Genomic DNA, 19,866 nt, shown 5'->3' on the forward strand with positions numbered 1-19,866 from the left:
TATGTGTCAACATGGACACCAATGAAGTGGCACACTTATGTCAACATTTACATGTGTTGACCTTTCTGTGTTGATTTTTTCTTGTGGCGATTCGCGTCACACCCCCCCCCCGCAACCCCCCCTCCCGCGATTCGCGGCACCCCCCGTGACCCCCCACCTCCCGCAATTCGCGGCAACCCCCCACCGGAACCCCTGTGAACCCCGCCCTCACCGCGATTCACGGCACCCAACCCCGCGACCCCCCCCTCCCGCAATTCGTGGCACCCCCCGTGATTCGCGGCAGCTCCAGAATTAAATTGCACATGGAAAACACTGACATGGCTATGGTCGACAATGAAAAAGGTTGACATGAGTTTTTGAAGGTTTTTTTTCATTTTTTGAATATTTTCATATTCATTCTCATGTGTCGACATGGACACCAATCAAGTGCCACACTTATGTCAACATTTACATGTTGTTGACCTTTCTGTGTTGATTTTTTCTTGTGGCGATTTGCGTCACACCCCCCCCCCCACAACCCCCCACTCCCGCGATTCACGGCACACACACACACACCTCCCCCGCGATTCTCGGCACCCCACCCCGTGACCCCCCTCCCGTGATTCACGGCACACCCCCGCGACCCCCCTCCCATGATTCGCCGCAACCCTCGCCCCGTAACCCCCCCTCCCGCGATTCGCGGCACCCAACCCCGCGACCCCCCTCCGCGATTCGCGGCACCCCCCGCCGCGATTCGCAGCAGCTCCAGAATTAAATTGCACATGGAAAACACTGACATGGCTATGGTCGACAATGAAAAAAGGTTGACATGAGTTTTTGAAGGTTTTTTTTTTCATTTTTTGAATGTTTTCATATTCATTCTCATGTGTCGACATGGACACCAATGAAGTGCCACACTTATGTCAACATTTACATGTGTTGACCTTTCTGTGTTGATTTTTTCTTGTGGCGATTCGCGTCACACTCCCCCCACCCCCCCCCCCCCCCGCAACCCCCACTCCTGCGATTCACGGCACACACACACCCCCCCCGCGATTCTCGGCACCCCACCCCGTGACCCCCCCTCCCGTGATTCACGGCACACCCCCCGCGACCCCCCCTACCATGATTCGCCGCAACCCCCGCCCCCGTAACCCCCCTTCCGCGATTTGCGGCAACCCACCCCGCGACCCCCCTCCCGCGATTCTCTGCAATCCCTCCCCTCCCGCGATTCGCAGCATCCACCCCCCCACAACCCCCCCTCCTGCAATTCGCGGCACCCCCCGTGACCCCCCCTCCTGCAATTCGCGGCACCCTCCGCGACCCCCCCTCCCGCGATTCGCGGACACCTAAGTTGCAATACAGGGCATCTTTCATACAATTCTAACCATATTTCTCATATACAAACGTTCACAAATTAAGGGGGCGCAGCCCCTTACGACGGTGTGAAGAGCGCCCGTAGGGCGCGATGAATCACCTAGTATATATATATATATATATATATATTGTATTATTATACAGTCTGTACTGTATTGTATGTATGTATTATATTGTATTATTATACAGTATGTACTGTATTGTATGTATGTATTATAGTGTATTATTATATGTACTGTATTATTAGTACGTGTCCCGACCGCCCTGGCTTTGTCAGTGTATACTGTAGATAGCGTTCTCAGACTCAGGGGAAATGTATCAAACCTAAATAATGGAGAAGTGAAATTGCCCATAGCAACTAATTATCGTCTATCTAGTATTTATCAAGCGCATTGTACAGAATGATGGGTACACAGAAGCTGATTGGTTGCTATGGGCTATATAGTTACGGCACTGTATGGTACTGTATGCTATATGTACTGTACGGTACTGTATGCTATATTTCCCCACTCATTGATGCTTCTGCTCCTATATAACCTGGGTATTGGTTCTATGTTGGCTTGTTTACCCTGCAGTATGTATAAGTGGGTCCTGTCTATGTTAATAACACCACTTGCAATGCGCGTTTCCAGGGTTTAAGATGATGGACATGTTCGGATTGGTGGAGAAGGAGTACGCTGCCCTGGATGGGGTCTCTATGGAACCTGGAAGCTTCAATAACTTCCCGTGTTACAGGATACACAAAGACGCACTGATGTCGCAGCCTACCAAGTACGTGCCTACCTAACGCCCAAGCCGAGGCAAGGGGACATCCGGGATATACGGGGTTGCCATAGCAATGAGTTACCCCGATGTACTACCGAATACAGCTACATAGCTTTGTAAAACTATGGTCATCGTTTCTTCATCTGAGTTCAGTTGCCAACAGTCCTGTATCGTATTCCTGGTTAATGCCGCAACAATAGGTAGAGGCAGGTTTCAAGGCAAGTTAGAGGGTTAAAGGGTAAATTAGTTCCTGTATGGCATATGGGGGTGTTTGGGGCTACTGACACAGAACAAGAGTCAGGGCCAGATGTACTAAGCTTGAAAAGTGATAAAATGGGATGTGATAAACAGCCAGCCAATCAGCTCCTAACTGTAATTTCACAGGCGGTGTTTGAAAACCTACAGGTAGGAGTTGATTGGTTTGAGATTTATCACTGTCCACTTTATCACTTTTCAAGGCTTATTACATCTCGCCCTCAGTGAGTTATACATGGGACATTCATAGTGTACAGATTCATTGGTTGCTATGGGTTACTGCTGGGAAGCTTTGGAATTCTGCCACTATCTTCAGCAGCTTATGAATTAAAAGCGTGGATGAGTGGGATCTAACCCTATTTATGTTCTTCTCATTCTCAGATATGTGCACCCAGAGGGTCTCCCCACAGATTACACTGTGTCATTCATCTTCCGAATTCTTCCTGACACCCCCAAGGAACCATTTGCACTCTGGGAAATCCTAAATAAAGCATATGAGCCATTGGTTGGCGTGATCCTCGACAGTACGTTGTCACCACTTTTACATTTATGAAAGAGCTGGGTATTGGGTAGTTTGGATCATTAGATCCTGCGTTGGGTAGTGCGGGGTCATTAGATCCTGCGTTGGGTAGTTTGGGTCATTAGATCCTGCGTTGGGTAGTGCAGGTCATAAGGTCATGCGTTGGGTAGTGCGGGTCATTAGGTCCTGTGTTTGCTAGTGCGGGTCATTAGGTCCTGCGTTTTGTAGTGCGGGTCATTAGGTCCTGCGTTGGGTAGTATGGGTCATTAGGTCCTGCGTTGGGTAGTGCGGGGTCATTAGTTCCTGCGTTTGGAAGTGCGTGTAATTAGGCCCTGTGTTTGGAAGTGCATGTAATTAGGCCCTGTGTTTGGTAGTGCGGGTCATTAGGTCATGCGTTGGGTAGTGCAGGTCATTAGGTCCCTGTGTTTCGTAGGGTGGGTCATTAGGTCATGCGTTGGGTAGTGCGGGTCATTAGATCCTGCGTTGGGTAGTTTGGGTCATTAGATCCTGTGTTGGGTAGTGCGGGTCATTAGGTCCTGTGTTTGCTAGTGCGGGTCATTAGGTCCTGCATTTTGTAGTGCGGGTCATTAGGTCCTGCGTTCGGTAGTATGGGTCATTTGGCCCTGTGTTTGGTAGTGCGGGTCATTAGGTCATGCGTTGGGTAGTGCAGGTCATTAGGTCCTGTGTTTCGTAGGGTGGGTCATTAGGTCATGCGTTGGGTAGTGCGGGTCATTAGATCCTGCGTTGGGTAGTTTGGGTCATTAGATCCTGCGTTGGGTAGTGCAGGTCATTAGGTCCTGCGTTGGGTAGTGCGGGTCATTAGGTCCTGCGTTGGGTAGTTTGGGTCATTAGGTCCTGCGTTGGGTAGTGTGGGTCATTAGGTCCTGCGTTGGGTAGGTAGGGGTCATTAGGTCCTGCGTTGGGTAGTGCGGGTCATTAGTTCCTGCATTTGGAAGTGCGTGTCATTAGGTCCTGTGTTTGGTAGGGTGGGTCATTAGGCCCTGTGTTGGTAGTGCGGGTCATTAGGTCCTGCGTTGGGTAGTGCAGGTCATTAGGTCCTGTGTTTGGTTGTGCGGGTCCTTAGGTACTGCGTTGGGTAGTGCAGGTCATTTGGTCCTGTGTTTGGTAGGGTGGGTCATTAGGCCCTGTGTTTGGTAGTGCGGGTCATTAGGTCCTGCGTTTGGTAGTGCGGGTCATTAGGTCCTGCGTTTGGTAGTGCGGGTCATTAGGTCCTGTGTTTGGTAGTACGGGTCATTAGGTCCTGTGTTGGGTAGTGCGGGTCATTAGGTCCTGCGTTTGGTAGTGCGGGTCATTAGGTCCTGCGTTTGGAAGTGCAGGTCATTAGGTCCTGTGTTTGGTAGTGCGGGTCATTAGGTCCTGCGTTTGGAAGTGCGGGTCATTAGGTCCTGTGTTTGGTAGTGCGGGTCATTAGGTCCTGTGTTTGGTAGTGCAAGTCATTAGGTCCTGTGTTTTATAGTCTGGGTCATTATGTCCTGCGTTTTGTAGTGCGGGTCATTGGGTCCTGTGTGGGGTAGTGTGGGTCATTGTGTCCTGCGTTGGGTAGTGCGTGTCGTTAGGTCCTGCATTTGGTAGTGCGGGTCATTAGGTCCTGCGTTTGGTAGTTTGGGTCATTAGGTCCTGCGTTTGGTAGTTTGGGTCATTAGGTCCTGCATTGGGTAGTTTGGGTCATTAGGTCCTGTGTTTGGTAGTGCGGGTCATTAGGTCCTGTGTTTGGTAGTACGGGTCATTAATTCCTGTGTTTGGTAGTGCGGGTCATTAGGTCCTGCGTTTGGAAGTGCGGGTCATTAGGTCCTGTGTTTGGTAGTGCGGGTCATTAGGTCCTGTGTTTGGTAGTGCAAGTCATTAGGTCCTGTGTTTTATAGTCCGGGTCATTATGTCCTGCGTTTTGTAGTGCGGGTCATTGGGTCCTGTGTGGGGTAGTGTGGGTCATTGTGTCCTGCGTTGGGTAGTGCGTGTCGTTAGGTCCTGCGTTTGGTAGTTTGGGTCATTAGGTCCTGCGTTTGGTAGTTTGGGTCATTAGGTCCTGCATTGGGTAGTTTGGGTCATTAGGTCCTGTGTTTGGTAGTGCGGGTCATTAGGTCCTGCATTTGGTAGTGTGCGTCCTTAGGTACTGCGTTTGGTAGTGCGGGTCATTAGGTCCTGTGTTTGGTAGTGCGGGTCATTAGGTCCTGCGTTTGGTTTTGCTTTTGTAGTGCGGGTCATTAGGTCCTGCGTTTGGTAATGCGGGTCATTAGGTCCTGCGTTTGGTAGTGTGGGTCATTAGGTCCTGCGTTTGGTAGTGCGGGTCATTAGGTCCTGCGTTTGGTAGTGCGGGTCATTAGGTCCTGTGTTTGGTAGTGCGGGTTATTAGGTCCTGCGTTTGGTAGTGCGGGTCATTAGGTCCTGCATTTGGTTGTGCGGGTCCTTAGGTACTGCGTTTGGTAGTGCGGGTCATTAGGTCCTGCGTTTGGTAGTGCGGGTCATTAGGTCCTGCGTTTGGTAGTGCGGGTCATTAGGTCCTGCGTTTGGTAGTGCGGGTCCTTAGGTACTGCGCTTGGTAGTGCGGGTCATTAGGTCCTGCGTTTGGTAGTGCGAGTCATTAGGTCCTGCGTTTGGTAGGGTGGGTTGTTAGGTCCTGCATTTTGGCAAATGCATGGCAAGCCCTGAAACTGCACAAAAGAGATCACAGTTTCAGTGCCAAATGGGGGCGAAGTGGGGTGGCAACAGACTTTTTTTTGGGGGGGGGGAGCGGTACAGACAACGCAGTGTCTGGACCGCTCAGGGGGAGGACTGTGAGAGCTGTGTGTGACTCAAATACATGGCCTGTCTGCACGTGGCTGCGCAGCTAGGGGGCAGCCAGTAATGTGCGAACGCTTCGTTGCATAGTGAAGCACTTGCACTTTAGTGATGTGCCACAAAATCGTACAGGCACATCGCTAAAGTGCGGGCACTTCATGTGGAGAGACCCAGCGCATTGGGGGGGGGGGCATTTCCCGGTGCATTGCGCCCCACTCCGCAGCCTAGTGCTGCCAGTGGTTATTTCGCAAAGTTTTGTAAACTTACAACTGAGTCAATCAGGCCCAAAGTTTTTTTTTTTTATTGTTACAATATTTATCTGTAAAATAAATGTCAGCCGTCGCTCTGCCGGCACAGATGTGCTTAGCTCTGTGTTACACTACACACTTGTTACACTACTTCATGTATTAATATGAAACTGGTTTCTGTGCAGACAATGGGAAGACGCTGACCTATTTCAATTACGACTACAAGGGGCAATTCCAGACAATTACATTTGAAGGGCCTGAGGTGAAGAAGATCTATCACGGCAGCTTTCACAAGGTCAGTGACTGTACAACCCTGCTGCACTGTACATCTTCAGTGATACTAATGCACAAACATAACGAGAAGAACTGTATAGACATTGTGGCTGGGGTGTAGTGGGAGATGATTATAGCGCCAGGGAAAAATTCACACACACACGCTAGAATGTCCGACTTTTCCCCAGAACTTGGCCAATGTAAAGGCGTGGGTCTTTAACGCTCTGGATCTAAATCGGATCCGAATTCTGGCAGTATTTATGCTAATATAACACACAAGCAACTTCTGTTGATTAAAATGATATACAGCATGCCTATATTCTCTATGTAACTGCAACTGCATAAAAAATGTTCTGCTACAGTGTTTCCCAGCCAAGCAGTGTAGCATTATTTGGTATGCGGCCGGTGTTTTGGGGCCCGCTACATGTGTTTCCTGAGAGTGGTGAGGCAAGGCACACAAGCAGCTTCTGCTGAATAAAATGATATACAGCATGCCTATATTCTCTATGTAACTTTACTTGGCCTTGCAAGGCACCCTGCAACTGCAAGCCCGAGTAAGGTCAGACTTATTCATGCTTGTAGTCACAGATAAACATCGGCATCGATGGTTTAGCAATCACAAATCCTCCTGCATTTACATAGCCTCCAGCTGCCTCTGGGTCCTAGTGCCCGGAGATTAGGTGAGAGCGCTGTCCTGTACATGCATCTGGCTTGTTAGTAATCATCATAACTGAACTTTATTTCTGTTGCAGATACACATAATTATCACCAAGACGACATCCAAGCTAATTATCGATTGCAAGCAAATAGCAGAAAAGCCAATAAACGCAGCGGGGAATATCACAGTCGACGGACTGGAAGTGCTGGGAAGGATGGTTCGTTCCCGAGGGCCGAAAGACAACTCTGCTCCTGTAAGTGGAAACAGTGAGACCCTCAGATGTCGCAAAGTCCCACTGAGCACAACGTGCCATTCATTGTCCCACCCACGCCATACATTCCTGCGCTGTGTGTTTTCCTGTTAGGCGATTCATTTACATTTGTCAGATTATTCTATTGTCTGGCCGCAGAATGTGGAGAAATTGTGTTACCGCAGCCACAGTTTACACACGAGGCGGAATAACAGGGGATTGGAGACAGGACAACGAAAAAACAGGGCCTTATACGTCACCGTCTGTATGCTAATAATCCTACCCCACTCACAGTGAAGGGGAGTGTGGGCGAATCTTCCATGTGGCTCTCTTCCAGCAAGAACGTCAACGCCATGAGGCCCCGGAGTTACTGGACCCCATTGTTCAGCAGACGGACAGGAAGTCTCGTGTTTTTGAAAACGTGTAGATGTTTTATTGGTTTACAAAGCTGCCCACCTTGGGAAAAATGTCCTTCTGGCAGCGGCCCCAAGATATCTCATTATGTAACTGCAAATATTCCAATCTACCGAAAGATCCTATATCCAAAATACTTCTGGTCCCAGAACATTATGGATATAGAGGGGGAAATTTACCAATATGAAAAACCTAGTTTTTCGTATTGGTATTTCCCCTACGGTTGCATACGACTGTTTAAGTCGTATGCAAACTCATGTTCCGGAGGGTCAGTTACAAAGCAGTCAGATACGACTGCTTTGTAACCCTCCGATGGTGTAGCCATCCGTATTAGCGGCCGTATATATGGCCGCTAATACGAATTATTTCTAGCAGTCTGCACGGATCAGTCAGATCCGTGCAGGCTGCAATGTGTAAAAAAAAATAGAAAAATAAATAAATGAAAAAAAAAAAAACGGCGTGGGGTCCCCCCCACAGCTGTAACCAGCACCAGGCTGAAGGAGCCGGGGCCGGTAATTAAAAATCAGGGAACCCGACAAATAGGGGATCCCCGATTTTTAACAACCAGCCCCAGGCTCCAGGTCCGGGGCTGGTTCCCAAAATACGGGGGACAAAATGACTAGGGGTCCCCCGTATTTTAAGAACCAGCCCCAGGCACAACCAGCCAGCAGGGTAATGTCACAGCCGGGGGACACTTATAATATAAGGTCCCGCGGCCAAAACATTAACCCTACCGACCAGTCAGCCTGGCCAGGGGCCCTGGGGGAGTGGGGACCCCCCCAATGAAGGGGTCCCCCCCCTCCAGGACTTACCTGACCAGGCTGAAGCCTGGTGCTGTCCTCGATGCCCCTGGGCGGTGGGCATCGAGCTGATAAATGGTGTAAAAAAATAGATAAAACTATTGTTTTTTACTGTGGCACTACAAGTGCCAGCAAGCCTCCCCAGCAAGCTGGGACTTGGAGAACCACAAGTCCCAGCCTGCTGGGCATTAAAGGGCCCGCTGGCACTTGTAGTTCCACAGTTAAAAAAATAGTGCACAAAACACACTGACACACTTTTAAAATAAAACTTTAATACATCCATTACACACATACTAATACTTACCTATCTTCTTCCCGTAGGTAGCCCTGGTCCTGATGTCCTCCGGTCCTGTGTCGGCGTTCCTCTTCATGTCGACGTCCTTCTTGAAGTCGACGTCCCTGTCGGCGATGGCGTCCGGTGTCCGGGTCCGACGAAATCCATTTGGGAAGCTGTGGAAGGAAACCATACTCACCTGTCCCAGCGCGACGTAGTCCAGGTAAGGGTCTTGGCAAAAAAACAAACCGAACACCCCAAAACCAAGCGGACAGGGAGACGCACGGTGTTTGTTTACATCGTGCGGCTCCGCCTCCCGAATGCCGCTATTGGCCGCATTCGGGAGGCGGAGCCGCACGATGTAAACACCGTGCGGCTCTCTGTCCGGCTGGATTCGGGTGTCGGTTTGTTTTTTTGCCAAGACCCTTACCTGGACTACGTCGCGCTGGGACAGGTGAGTATGGTTTCCTTCCACAGCTTCCTCCATGGATTTCGTCGGACCCGGACACCGGACGCCATCGCTGACAGGGACGTCGACTTCAAGAAGGACGTCGACATGAAGTATTAGTATGTGTGTAATGGTGTATTAAAGTTTTATTTTAAAAGTGTGTCAGTGTGTTTTGTGTACTATTTTTTTAACTGTGGAACTACAAGTGCCAGCGGGCCCTTTAATGCCCAGCAGGCTGGGACTTGTGGTTCTCCAAGTCCCAGCTTGCTGGGGAGGCTTGCTGGCACTTGTAGTGCCACAGTAAAAAAACAATAGTTTTATCTATTTTTTTACACCATTTATCAGCTCGATGCCCACCGCCCAGGGGCATCGAGGACAGCACCAGGCTTCAGCCTGGTCAGGTAAGTCCTGGAGGGGGGGGACCCCTTCATTGGGGGGGTCCCCACTCCCCCAGGGCCCCTGGCCAGGCTGACTGGTCGGTAGGGTTAATGTTTTGGCCGCGGGACCTTATATTATAAGTGTCCCCCGGCTGTGACATTACCCTGCTGGCTGGTTGTGCCTGGGGCTGGTTCTTAAAATACGGGGGACCCCTAGTCATTTTGTCCCCCGTATTTTGGGAACCAGCCCCGGACCTGGAGCCTGGGGCTGGTTGTTAAAAATCGGGGAACCCCTATTTGTCGGGTTCCCTGATTTTTAATTACCGGCCCCGGCTCCTTCAGCCTGGTGCTGGTTACAGCTGTGGGGGGGACCCCACGCCGTTTTTTTTTTAATATTTAATTTTTTTTCTATTTTTTTACACTGCAGCCTGCACGGATCTGACTGATCCGTGCAGGCTAAAACGCAAATAGAACAGGAAAATGGTGTTCTATTTTCCTGTCGTATTTGCGTGGGTGTTTTACACCACTAAGCAGCCGTATTATCAGTACGGCTGCTTAGTAAATCAGAAACCACCATTCTTTTGAATGGTGATTTCTGTTGTATCCTATCGATGGTGTAGGGCATTCGTATTTGTAACTACAAATACGAATGTTCCATCTTTAGGACTACGAATTGTTGTATTTTTGGGATTGTAAATCCCGAAAATACAAATTCGTAAAAAAAAGGTGTATTACTCCCTACGAATACACCTTTTTTCTACGAATCCATTTTGGTAAATGTCCCCCAGAGACTCAACTTGTAATCTGACATTTATCCTGGCTGGAGATGGGCGAATTCGGGGCGGGTGCTGATGTCATGTGGGGTCAGCCACCCACCGAAGCAGACATCGAACCGTCTGAGCTCCCCTGCCCCCCCGCCTGCCCTTGGTACCCGTGCTGCAGACATGCCCGTATCCATAATGGAGTATGTGCTATCAAAAAGGAGGCGTGGCCTCATGGGAAATACTTAGATCCCTCCACGTGGGGGGGTGGCCTCAATGATGGGGGCGTGGCCTCACAGAAAGCTCTACATTACTTAAGTGGTGTGCACAGTATTCCCAGAGATGCTGGCCTGCCCTGCGGGGACTCATTTGCCTGCAATGCCACCTTGTACACTGTGGCCCTGTTGTACCCTGTGACAGGGCCCGGTCACTGTTTTAGTGTCCCCATGGTGAATCCTCTGAATCACAGAATGACGGATGTAACCTCACTGTAGTAACACATTTACTTCTAAAGGTGCCAATACACTAGTAAGATTTATCTTCAGATCTGGCTGGTTGGAACAAAAACATGGTTATGGATGAGTGACAGTTTGTCAGTTTTCCAGCATTTCCAAGCAAATGGTCAACTGTCATTTGCTCTCATCCATAACCATGTTTTTGTTCCAACCAGACAGATCTGCAGATAAATCTGCGTGTGTATGGCCACCTTAAGATATGAAGGATTGGCCTGCCCACGGGGGCCCCAGCTGGACAGTACTACCCCAATCACTCATTTGAATGCATTTTATTTATACATGTTGGGAACCGGCACAGTAACAGAACGTGATTTGATGTATATTTATGTATTTCTGTTTATATTTCAGTTCCAGCTGCAGATGTTTGACATCGTCTGTACGTCTACTTGGGCCAGTCGGGATAAGTGCTGCGAGCTTCCAGCATTGGTGAGGACCAGATTTATCCTATAAGTAATGTAACATGGTTTGTTATACGACTGGTCCATTGGGAATGGCAGCGGCAGCTGGGGGTGATCAGCGTGCGAATGGCGGACTAGCATTGACTTACTGTACCCACCCAACAGCATCTCTGCCCTTCATTAAAAACACTTATGTATACAGACATACAGTATAGCATACTGTAAGTGTCTCAGTTGTAAGAAGTATCAAGCTTTGGAGAGAGATAATGTACCAGTGATGAGTTCAAAAATGACAGTTGGAAGCTGTACATTCAATCTATCCACTTAATCTCTGTGATGTCACAGATTCGTTCAATAAAAATGACAGTTGGAAGCTGTACTTTCAGTCTATCCACATCATCTCTTTCTATGGCTTCGTAAACAGACTCCTATATCACCTGACTTGTGGGAATCTTTCCATGTGCGCTGGCTAAAGACACTTTTGATTGGGTGAATTAGTAGGACACACCCACCGGCTATATTCTTATAGGAAGGTGAAAGCGCCATTAGATTGTTGCAGTAGGAGAAAGAAAAAGATTGAGTGGTAACGCTCTGAGTGGGACACAGATATAAACACTTCATACAGATGCATAAGTGCAAGCTGACTGTCCCTTTAATAGATATTATTTTAGGCATTAAACTGTAATTTATTTTTGTTTCACTGGTTTCCCCGGCTATTCCCAAAAATAGATATTTTCTTCTGTTTTTCTTCCAGAGAGACGAAGCCACCTGCCCCCCTCTTCCAAATTCCTGCTCGTGCACTGAGCAAAATAAAGGCGTTCCCGGACCCCCAGGTTCTCCGGTATGAGGCATGAGTGTCTGACGTGTAGCAGCTTGCGCTGTTAGGACTTGTTGTAATCTCTGATACGTAGGATTATGCAGCAGACGGGATGACTGTAGGGACTTTTTCCATCTCGTACTATTTCTTAACGTATAGGCCCACGGTTCAGCTGCTCAAGGCACCGAAATTCTAGGGACCTTCCAGCAGAGGTGGGTCACACAATCTGAGGGATGAGGCAGCATTCTCAATAAATGCTGATTGGTAGATAGCTGGAGCTATCCACCAACCGGAGTGCTGAAACCCATTATGAAAGCAGTTGGACAGACAGCGCAGGACTGCAGGAGGGGCATATTAGGATTTTTCTAATTGGTTCCCGAGAGTGGGTGTGTAGCATTACTATACCCAGGGCCTACAATTGCCAGTAAGACGGCCCTGCAAGAAGGACAGAGGGTCCATTGACCCCCAGTCTGCTGTCGTCATGAATTAACAGCACAGAACGATGCTGTGTGCTCATGTTGACATCGTATTAATGACATAATATTGATATAGCCCATGTTGACATTCAGCACGTTGACACTGATGCTATGTTTATGAAGTGTCAACATCATTTGTTTTACTGTTATTCTGTCCCTAACTAATGATAACCCTAAGGACAACCCTAAACCTAACCCTAACCATAATCTTAATGCTAATTCTTATGGAAATGTCAGCATTATGACAATGCCGACATTTTGCAGGTGCCGACATTAATTGTGTAGATATGTTAACCGCGTCAACATGTTGGCCTTCTGCTGTCCATGTTGTAATTGTATGCACACCCGCTCTGCGAGAAAATGGGACACCCCTACTATGATACGGCAGACTACTTTGGGCAAGCGGCCTAAGATGGCGACATAAGCGACTGAAAAAGTCCAATCCCTAATTTGGCCCTCTGCACTTGGCCTATGTATGGCCATTTCACTAATACACAGTGGAGGGAGCAAGTTTGTTGGTTGGTATCCATGGGAACAAGAAACTAGTGACATCACTGAGGTACGAGGCTGAATATTGATCTGCCTGGGGGCAGCAGGTACATGTAAGCTTGTGGGACGCTGCTGAAGGACTAATGCTGACGTCTAAAACCTGGTGTGAAGAGATTCTACTTCATCTTAAAAAGAATAATCCAAAAATAATGTTTACATTGCATACAGTGTATATGCCAGAAGTACGGATCTGTTGCAATTGATGGCAATTACTGGCATCACCAGCATTAAAGATCTCTTAAAGACTTCCATAAACAGCAACCGATTCACAATCCGGCCGTGCGTATTACTGAATTCTCTGTCACATATTTCACAAAAGGAACTTTCCACAGAGTAACGAAGCGTTAAATCATTCTGTAATCAATCACGGTATGGGGGGGGACAGTGACAGCACTGAATGGAGGACGTGTTAGTAGCAGATGTCTCACCTGTGCACTCACCAGGTGCGCGGGGCGGCTGACACGTCAGCTTATACCTCATACATCAGCAGCTATTCCACATTGGATGCACAGTCGGAATACTTCATTGGTGAAGGTTCCACCGGCCATTAAATATAGGGGAGGGAGCTGGAATACGTGTACGGGTTAAACTATTTGTGCCATCATCTTGGTGGTTCAGGTGTCAGTGTGCCATTGTCCTGGGACTCCAGCTGTCGGTGTGCCATTGTCCTGGGACTCCAGCTGTCAGTGTGCCATTATCCTAGGACTCCAGCTGTCAGTGTGCCATTATCCTAGGACTCCAGCTGTCAGTGTGCCATTGTTCTGGGACTCCAGCTGTCGGTGTGCCATTGTCCTAGGGCTCCAGCTGTTAGTGTGCCATTGTCTAGGACTCCAATTATCAGTGTGCCATTGTCCTGGGACTTCAGCTGTCGGTGTGCCATTGTCCTAGGACTCCAGCTGTCGTTGTGATATTGTCCTAGGACTCCAGCTGTCGGTGTGCCATTGTCCTGGGACTTCAGCTGTCGGTGTGCCATTGTCCTAGGACTCCAGCTGTCGTTGTGATATTGTCCTAGGACTCCAGCTGTCGATGTGCCATTGTCCTGGGACTCCAGCTGTCAGTGTGCCATTGTCCTGGGACTCCAGCTGTCAGTGTGCCATTGTCCTAGGACTCCAGCTGTCAGTGTGCCATTGTCCTAGGACTCCAGCTGTCAGTGTACCATTGTCCTGGGACTCCAGCTGCAGTGTGCCATTGTGCTAGGACTCCAGTTATCAGTGTGCCATAGTCCTAGGACTCCAGCTGTCAGTGTGCCATAGTCCTAGGACTCCAGCTGTCAGTGTGTCATTGTCCTGGGACTCCAGCTGTCGGTGTGTCATTGTCCTGGGACTCCAGCTGTCAGTGTGCCATTATCCTAGGACTCCAGCTGTCGGTGTGCCATTGTCCTGGGACTCCAGCTGTCGGTGTGCCATTGTCCTAGGGCTCAAGCTGCAGTGTGCCATTGTCCTGGGACTCCAGCTGTCAGTGTGCCATTGTCCTAGGGCTCCAGCTGTCAGTGTGCCATTGTCCTAGGGCTCCAGCTGTCAGTGTGCCATTGTCTAGGACTCCAATTATCAGTGTGCCATTGTCCTGGGACTTCAGCTGTCGGTGTGCCATTGTCCTAGGACTCCAGCTGTCGTTGTGATATTGTCCTAGGACTCCAGCTGTCGGTGTGCCATTGTCCTGGGACTCCAGCTGTCAGTGTGCCATTGTCCTGGGACTCCAGCTGTCAGTGTGCCATTGTCCTAGGACTCCAGCTGTCAGTGTGCCATTGTCCTAGGACTCCAGCTGTCAGTGTACCATTGTCCTGGGACTCCAGCTGCAGTGTGCCATTGTGCTAGGACTCCAGTTATCAGTGTGCCATAGTCCTAGGACTCCAGCTGTCAGTGTGCCATAGTCCTAGGACTCCAGCTGTCAGTGTGTCATTGTCCTGGGACTCCAGCTGTCGGTGTGTCATTGTCCTGGGACTCCAGCTGTCAGTGTGCCATTATCCTAGGACTCCAGCTGTCGGTGTGCCATTGTCCTGGGACTCCAGCTGTCGGTGTGCCATTGTCCTAGGGCTCAAGCTGCAGTGTGCCATTGTCCTGGGACTCCAGCTGTCAGTGTGCCATTGTCCTAGGGCTCCAGCTGTCAGTGTGCCATTGTCCTGGGACTCCAGCTGCAGTGTGCCATTGTCCTAGGGCTCCAGCTGTCGATGTGCCATTGTCCTAGGACTCCAGCTATCAGTGTGCCATTGTCCTAGGACTCCAGCTATCAGTGTGCCATTGTCCTAGGACTCCAGCTGTCGGTGTGCCATTGTCCTAGGGCTCAAGCTGTCGGTGTGCCATTGTCCTGGGACTCCAGCTGTCGGTGTGCCATTGTCCTAGGACTCCAGCTGTCGGTGTGCCATTGTCCTGGGACTCCAGCTGTCGGTGTGCCATTGTCTAGGACTCCAGTTATCAGTGTGCCATAGTCCTGGGACTCCAGCTGTCAGTGTGCCATTGTCCTGGGACTCCAGATGTCAGTGTGCCATTGTCCTGGGACTCCAGTTATCAGTGTGCCATTGTCCTGGGACTCCAGTTATCAGTGTGCCATAGTCCTGGGACTCCAGCTATCGGTGTGCCATTGTCCTGGGACTCCAGCTGTCGGTGTGCCATTGTCCTGGGACTCCAGCTGTCAGTGTGCCATTGTCCTGGGACTCCAGCTGTCAGTGTGCAATTGTCCTGGGACTCCAGCTGTCAGTGTGCCAATGTCCTGGGACTCCAGCTGTCGGTGTGCCATTGTCCTGGGACTCCAGCTATCGGTGTGCCATACTCCTAGGACTCCAGTTATCAGTGTGCCAGTGTCCTAGGCACCAACTCATAATGAATCTTATCACTGAACGAAGATAGGAATTTGCCTGAGCAGATCATATAACTGTTATAACTCTGTAGAGAAAATATAACAACTCTCAGATATTGTGTATCCAGTCTCCTAGTATTACTTACCATCAGTCTTACGTTAGGGCTGCAGGTCAGGGTATGATATGCCGAGTACAATGTAATAAAGAGATACGAGAACAGTGCTGCACTAGGAGAATGGGGCGGGAGTAATAAGTAGTGCGCGGTCCCTGTGATACAATCTTCCCTTTCCGTGTTGCAGGGTGGCGCCGGTATGAGGGGTCCCAAAGGATCACAAGGGGAATCCGGTCCACCGGTAAGTTTTTGTCATTAATTCCGTCTTTTACTTTACACAAAAACGATTTTTCTATCAACATTTTTTTGAATATTTGTTTCATTTTACAGGGTTCTGATGGACCTCAAGGTCCGATAGGCCCAGCGGGAATCCAAGGACCACCCGGTCCACAAGGGCCAAGTGGTCATTCCATTCAAGGACCATCGGTAAGATTATAGATAGACTGTGTATGCAGTATTAACATATACTTAGCTCTCATGGATCAATCAGTGGAGCAGGAACAGATGAGGCAGGTGTATGTGGAGAAGGAACAGACAAGTCAGGTGGGTATGGAGCAGGAACAGAAGAGTTAGGGCGAATGTGGAGCAGGAACAGACGAGGCAGGCGCATGTGGAGCAGAAACAGATGTGGCAGGAGCGTGTGGAGCGGGAACAGACATGACAGGCACGTGTGGAGCAGGAACAGACGAGGTAGGCGCGTGTGGAGCAGGAACAGATGAGGTAGGCACGTGTGGAGCAGGAAAAGACGAGACAGGTGTATGTGGAGCAGGAACAGACGAGGCAGGTGCACGGAGCAGGAAAAGACGAGGCAGGTGCGTGTGGAGCAGGAACAGACAAGGCAGGTGAGCGAATTGAGTACTGCTAATGTAGGTGTATAATGCAAGAGCAGGAACAAACGAGGCAGGCGCATGTGGAGCAGGAACAGATGTGGCAGGAGCGTGTGGAGCGGGAACAGACATGACAGGCACGTGTGGAGCAGGAACAGACGAGGTAGGCGCGTGTGGAGCAGGAACAGATGAGGTAGGCACGTGTGGAGCAGGAAAAGACGAGACAGGTGTATGTGGAGCAGGAACAGACGAGGCAGGTGCACGGAGCAGGAAAAGACGAGGCAGGTGCGTGTGGAGCAGGAACAGACAAGGCAGGTGAGCGAATTGAGTACTGCTAATGTAGGTGTATAATGCAAGAGCAGGAACAAACGAGGCAGGTGTATGTGGAGCAGGAACAGATGAGGCAGATGTATGTGGAGCAGGAACAGATGAGGCAGATGTATGTGGAGCAAGAACAGATGAGGCAGGTACGTGTGGAGCAGAAACAGATGAGGCACGTGCGGAACAGACGAGGCAGGTGCGTGTGGAGCAGGAACAGAAGAGGCAGGTGCGTGTGAAGCAGGAACAGAAGAGGCAGGTGCGTGTGGAGCAGGAACAGAAGAGGCAGGTGCGTGTGGAGCAGGAACAGACAAGGCAGGAGAGCGGAGGAGGAACAGACGTGGCAGGTGCTCGGAGCAAGAAAAGACGAGGCAGGTGTGCGGAGCAGGAACAGACGAGGCAGGCGTGTGGAGTAGGATCATACGAGGCAGGTATATGTGGAACAGGAACAGATAAAGCAGGTGCGCGGATCAAGAACAGATGAGGTAGGTGGGTGTGGACCAGGTGAGTGTGGAGCAGGAACAGACAAGGCAGGCACGCGGAGCAGGAACAGATGAGGCAGGTGCGTGTGGAGCACGAACAGATGAGGCAGGTGTACGGATCAGGAACCGATGAGGCAGGTGTATGTGGAGCAGGAACAGATGAGGCAGGCGCGCGCAGAGCAGGAACAGAAGAGGCAGGTGCGTGTGGAGCAGGAACAGACAAGGCAGTCATGTGTGGTGCGGGAACAGACGAGGCAGGCGCGTGTGGAGCAGGAAAAGACGAGACAGGTGCGCAGAGCAGGGACAGACAAGGCAAGTGTGCGGAGCAGGGACCGAGTAGGCAGGCGCGCGGAGCAGATGAGGCAGATGCGTGCGGAGGAGGAACAAATGAGACAGGTGTATGTGGAGCAGGAACAGCTGAGGGAGGTGCATGTGGAGCAGGAACAGCTGAGGAAGGTGCGTGTGGAACAGGAACAGCTGAGGGAGGTGCGTGTGGAGCAGAAACAGACAAGGCAGTTGCGTGTGGAGCAGGAACAGACGAGGCAGGTGCGTGTGGAGCGGGGACAGAGGAGGCAGGTGCGTGTGGAGGAGGAACAGGTGAGGCAGGTCTATGTGGAGCAGGAGCAGACGAGGCAGGCCCGTGTGGAGCAGGAGCAGACAAGGCAGGCGGCATGTGGAGCAGGAGCAGACGAGGCAGGCGCGTGTGGAGCAAGAACAAACGATGCAGGTGCGCGGAGCAGGAACAGACGAGGCAGGCACGCGGAGCAGGAACAGACGAGGCAGGCGGGCGGAGAAGGAATAGAAGAGGCAGGCGCGCGGAGCAGGAACAGTTGAGGCAGGTGCGTGTGGAGCCGGAACAGATGAGGCAGGAGCGTGTGGAGCCGGAACAGATGAGGCAGGAGCGTGTGGAGCGGGAACAGATGTGGCAGGCACGTGTGGAGCAGGAACAGAAGAGGCAGGTCCGTGTAGAGCAGGAACAGACGAGGCAGTCACGTGTGGAGCGGGCACAGACGAGGCAGGCACGTGTGGAGCAGGAATAGACGAGACAGGTGTGTGGAGCAGGGACAGATGAGGCAGGCGCGCAGAGCAGGGACAGACAAGGCAAGCGTGCGGAGCAGGGACAGAGGAGGCAGGCGCGCGGAGCAGATGAGGCAGGTGCGTGTGGAGCAGAAAAAGACAAGGCAGGTGCGTGTGGAGCAGGAACAGATGAGGCAGGTGCGTGTGGAGCAGGGACAGAGGAGGCAGGCGCGTGTGGAGGAGGAACAGATGAGGCAGGTGTATGTGGAGCAGGAACAGCTGAGGGAGGTGCATGTGGAGCAGGAACAGCTGAGGCAGGTGTGTGTGGAGCAGAAAAAGACAAGGCGGGTGCGTGTGGAGCAGGAACAGACGAGGCAGGCGCGTGTGGAGCAGGAGCAGACGAGGCAGGCGGCGTGTGGAGCAGGAGCAGACGAGGCAGGCGCGTGTGGAGCAGGAGCAGACGAGGCAGGCGCGTGTGGAGCAGGAGCAGACGAGGCAGGTGCGTGGAGCAGGAACAGACGAGGCAGGCACGCAGAGCAGGAACAGACGAGGCAGGCGGGCGGAGAAGAAACAGAAGAGGCAGGCGCGCGAAGCAGGAACTGATGAGGCAGGTGTATGGGGAGGAGAAACAGACAAGGCAGGTGCGTGTGGAGCGGGAACAGACGAGGCAGGAGCGTGTGGAGGGGGAACAGACGTGGCAGGCACGTGTGGAGCAGGAACAGAAGAGGCAGGTGCGTGTGGAGTGGGAACAGAAAAGGCAGGCGCGTGTGGAGCGGGAACAGATGAGACAGGAGCGTGTGGAGCGGGAACAGACATGGTAGGCACATGTGGAGCAGGAACAGATGAGGTAGGCGCGTGTGGAGCAGGAACAGACGAGGCAGGCACATGTGGAGCAGGAAAAGACGAGCCAGGCGCGTGTGGAGCAGGAACAGACGAGGCAGGTACACGGATCAGGAACAGATGAGGCAGGTGCGTGTGGAGCAGAAACAGACGAGGCAGGTGAGCGAATTGAGTACTGCTAATGTAGGTGTATAATGCAGGAGCAGGAACAAAACGAGACAGATATATGTGGAGCAGGAACAGATGAGGCAGATGTATGTGGAGCAGGAACAGATGAGGCAGGTGCATGCAGCAAGAACAGATGAGGCAGGTACGTGTGGAGCAGAAACAGATGAGGCAGGTGCGGAACAGACGAGGCAGGTGCGTGTGAAGCAGGCACAGACCAGGCAGGTGCTTGTGGAGCAGGAACAGAAGCGGCAGGTGTGTGTGGAGCAGGAACAGAAGCGGCAGGTGCGTGTGGAGCAAGAACAGAAGGAGCAGGTGCGTGTGGAGCAGGAACAGAAACGGCAGGTGCGTGTGGAGCAGG

At 51.1% G+C, this 19,866-nt stretch overlaps 1 protein-coding gene across 1 annotated transcript in view; it reads left to right on the plus strand.

Annotated features, from left to right (window-relative positions):
- COL14A1 (collagen type XIV alpha 1 chain) overlaps positions 1-19,866 on the plus strand; it is a 150,845-nt gene that overhangs the window by 104,415 nt on the left and 26,564 nt on the right. The window contains exons 31-38 of the mRNA XM_083186746.1: positions 1,989-2,127; positions 2,758-2,900; positions 6,126-6,235; positions 6,966-7,124; positions 11,059-11,136; positions 11,863-11,949; positions 16,044-16,097; positions 16,187-16,282. Coding sequence (XP_083042872.1) covers positions 1,989-2,127; positions 2,758-2,900; positions 6,126-6,235; positions 6,966-7,124; positions 11,059-11,136; positions 11,863-11,949; positions 16,044-16,097; positions 16,187-16,282 — 866 coding nt within the window. The remainder of the gene's footprint in view (positions 1-1,988; positions 2,128-2,757; positions 2,901-6,125; positions 6,236-6,965; positions 7,125-11,058; positions 11,137-11,862; positions 11,950-16,043; positions 16,098-16,186; positions 16,283-19,866) is intronic.

This window comes from Crinia signifera, chromosome 5, assembly GCF_055691185.1.
Source record: "Crinia signifera chromosome 5, ASM5569118v1, whole genome shotgun sequence".
NCBI lineage: Eukaryota > Metazoa > Chordata > Amphibia > Anura > Myobatrachidae > Crinia > Crinia signifera.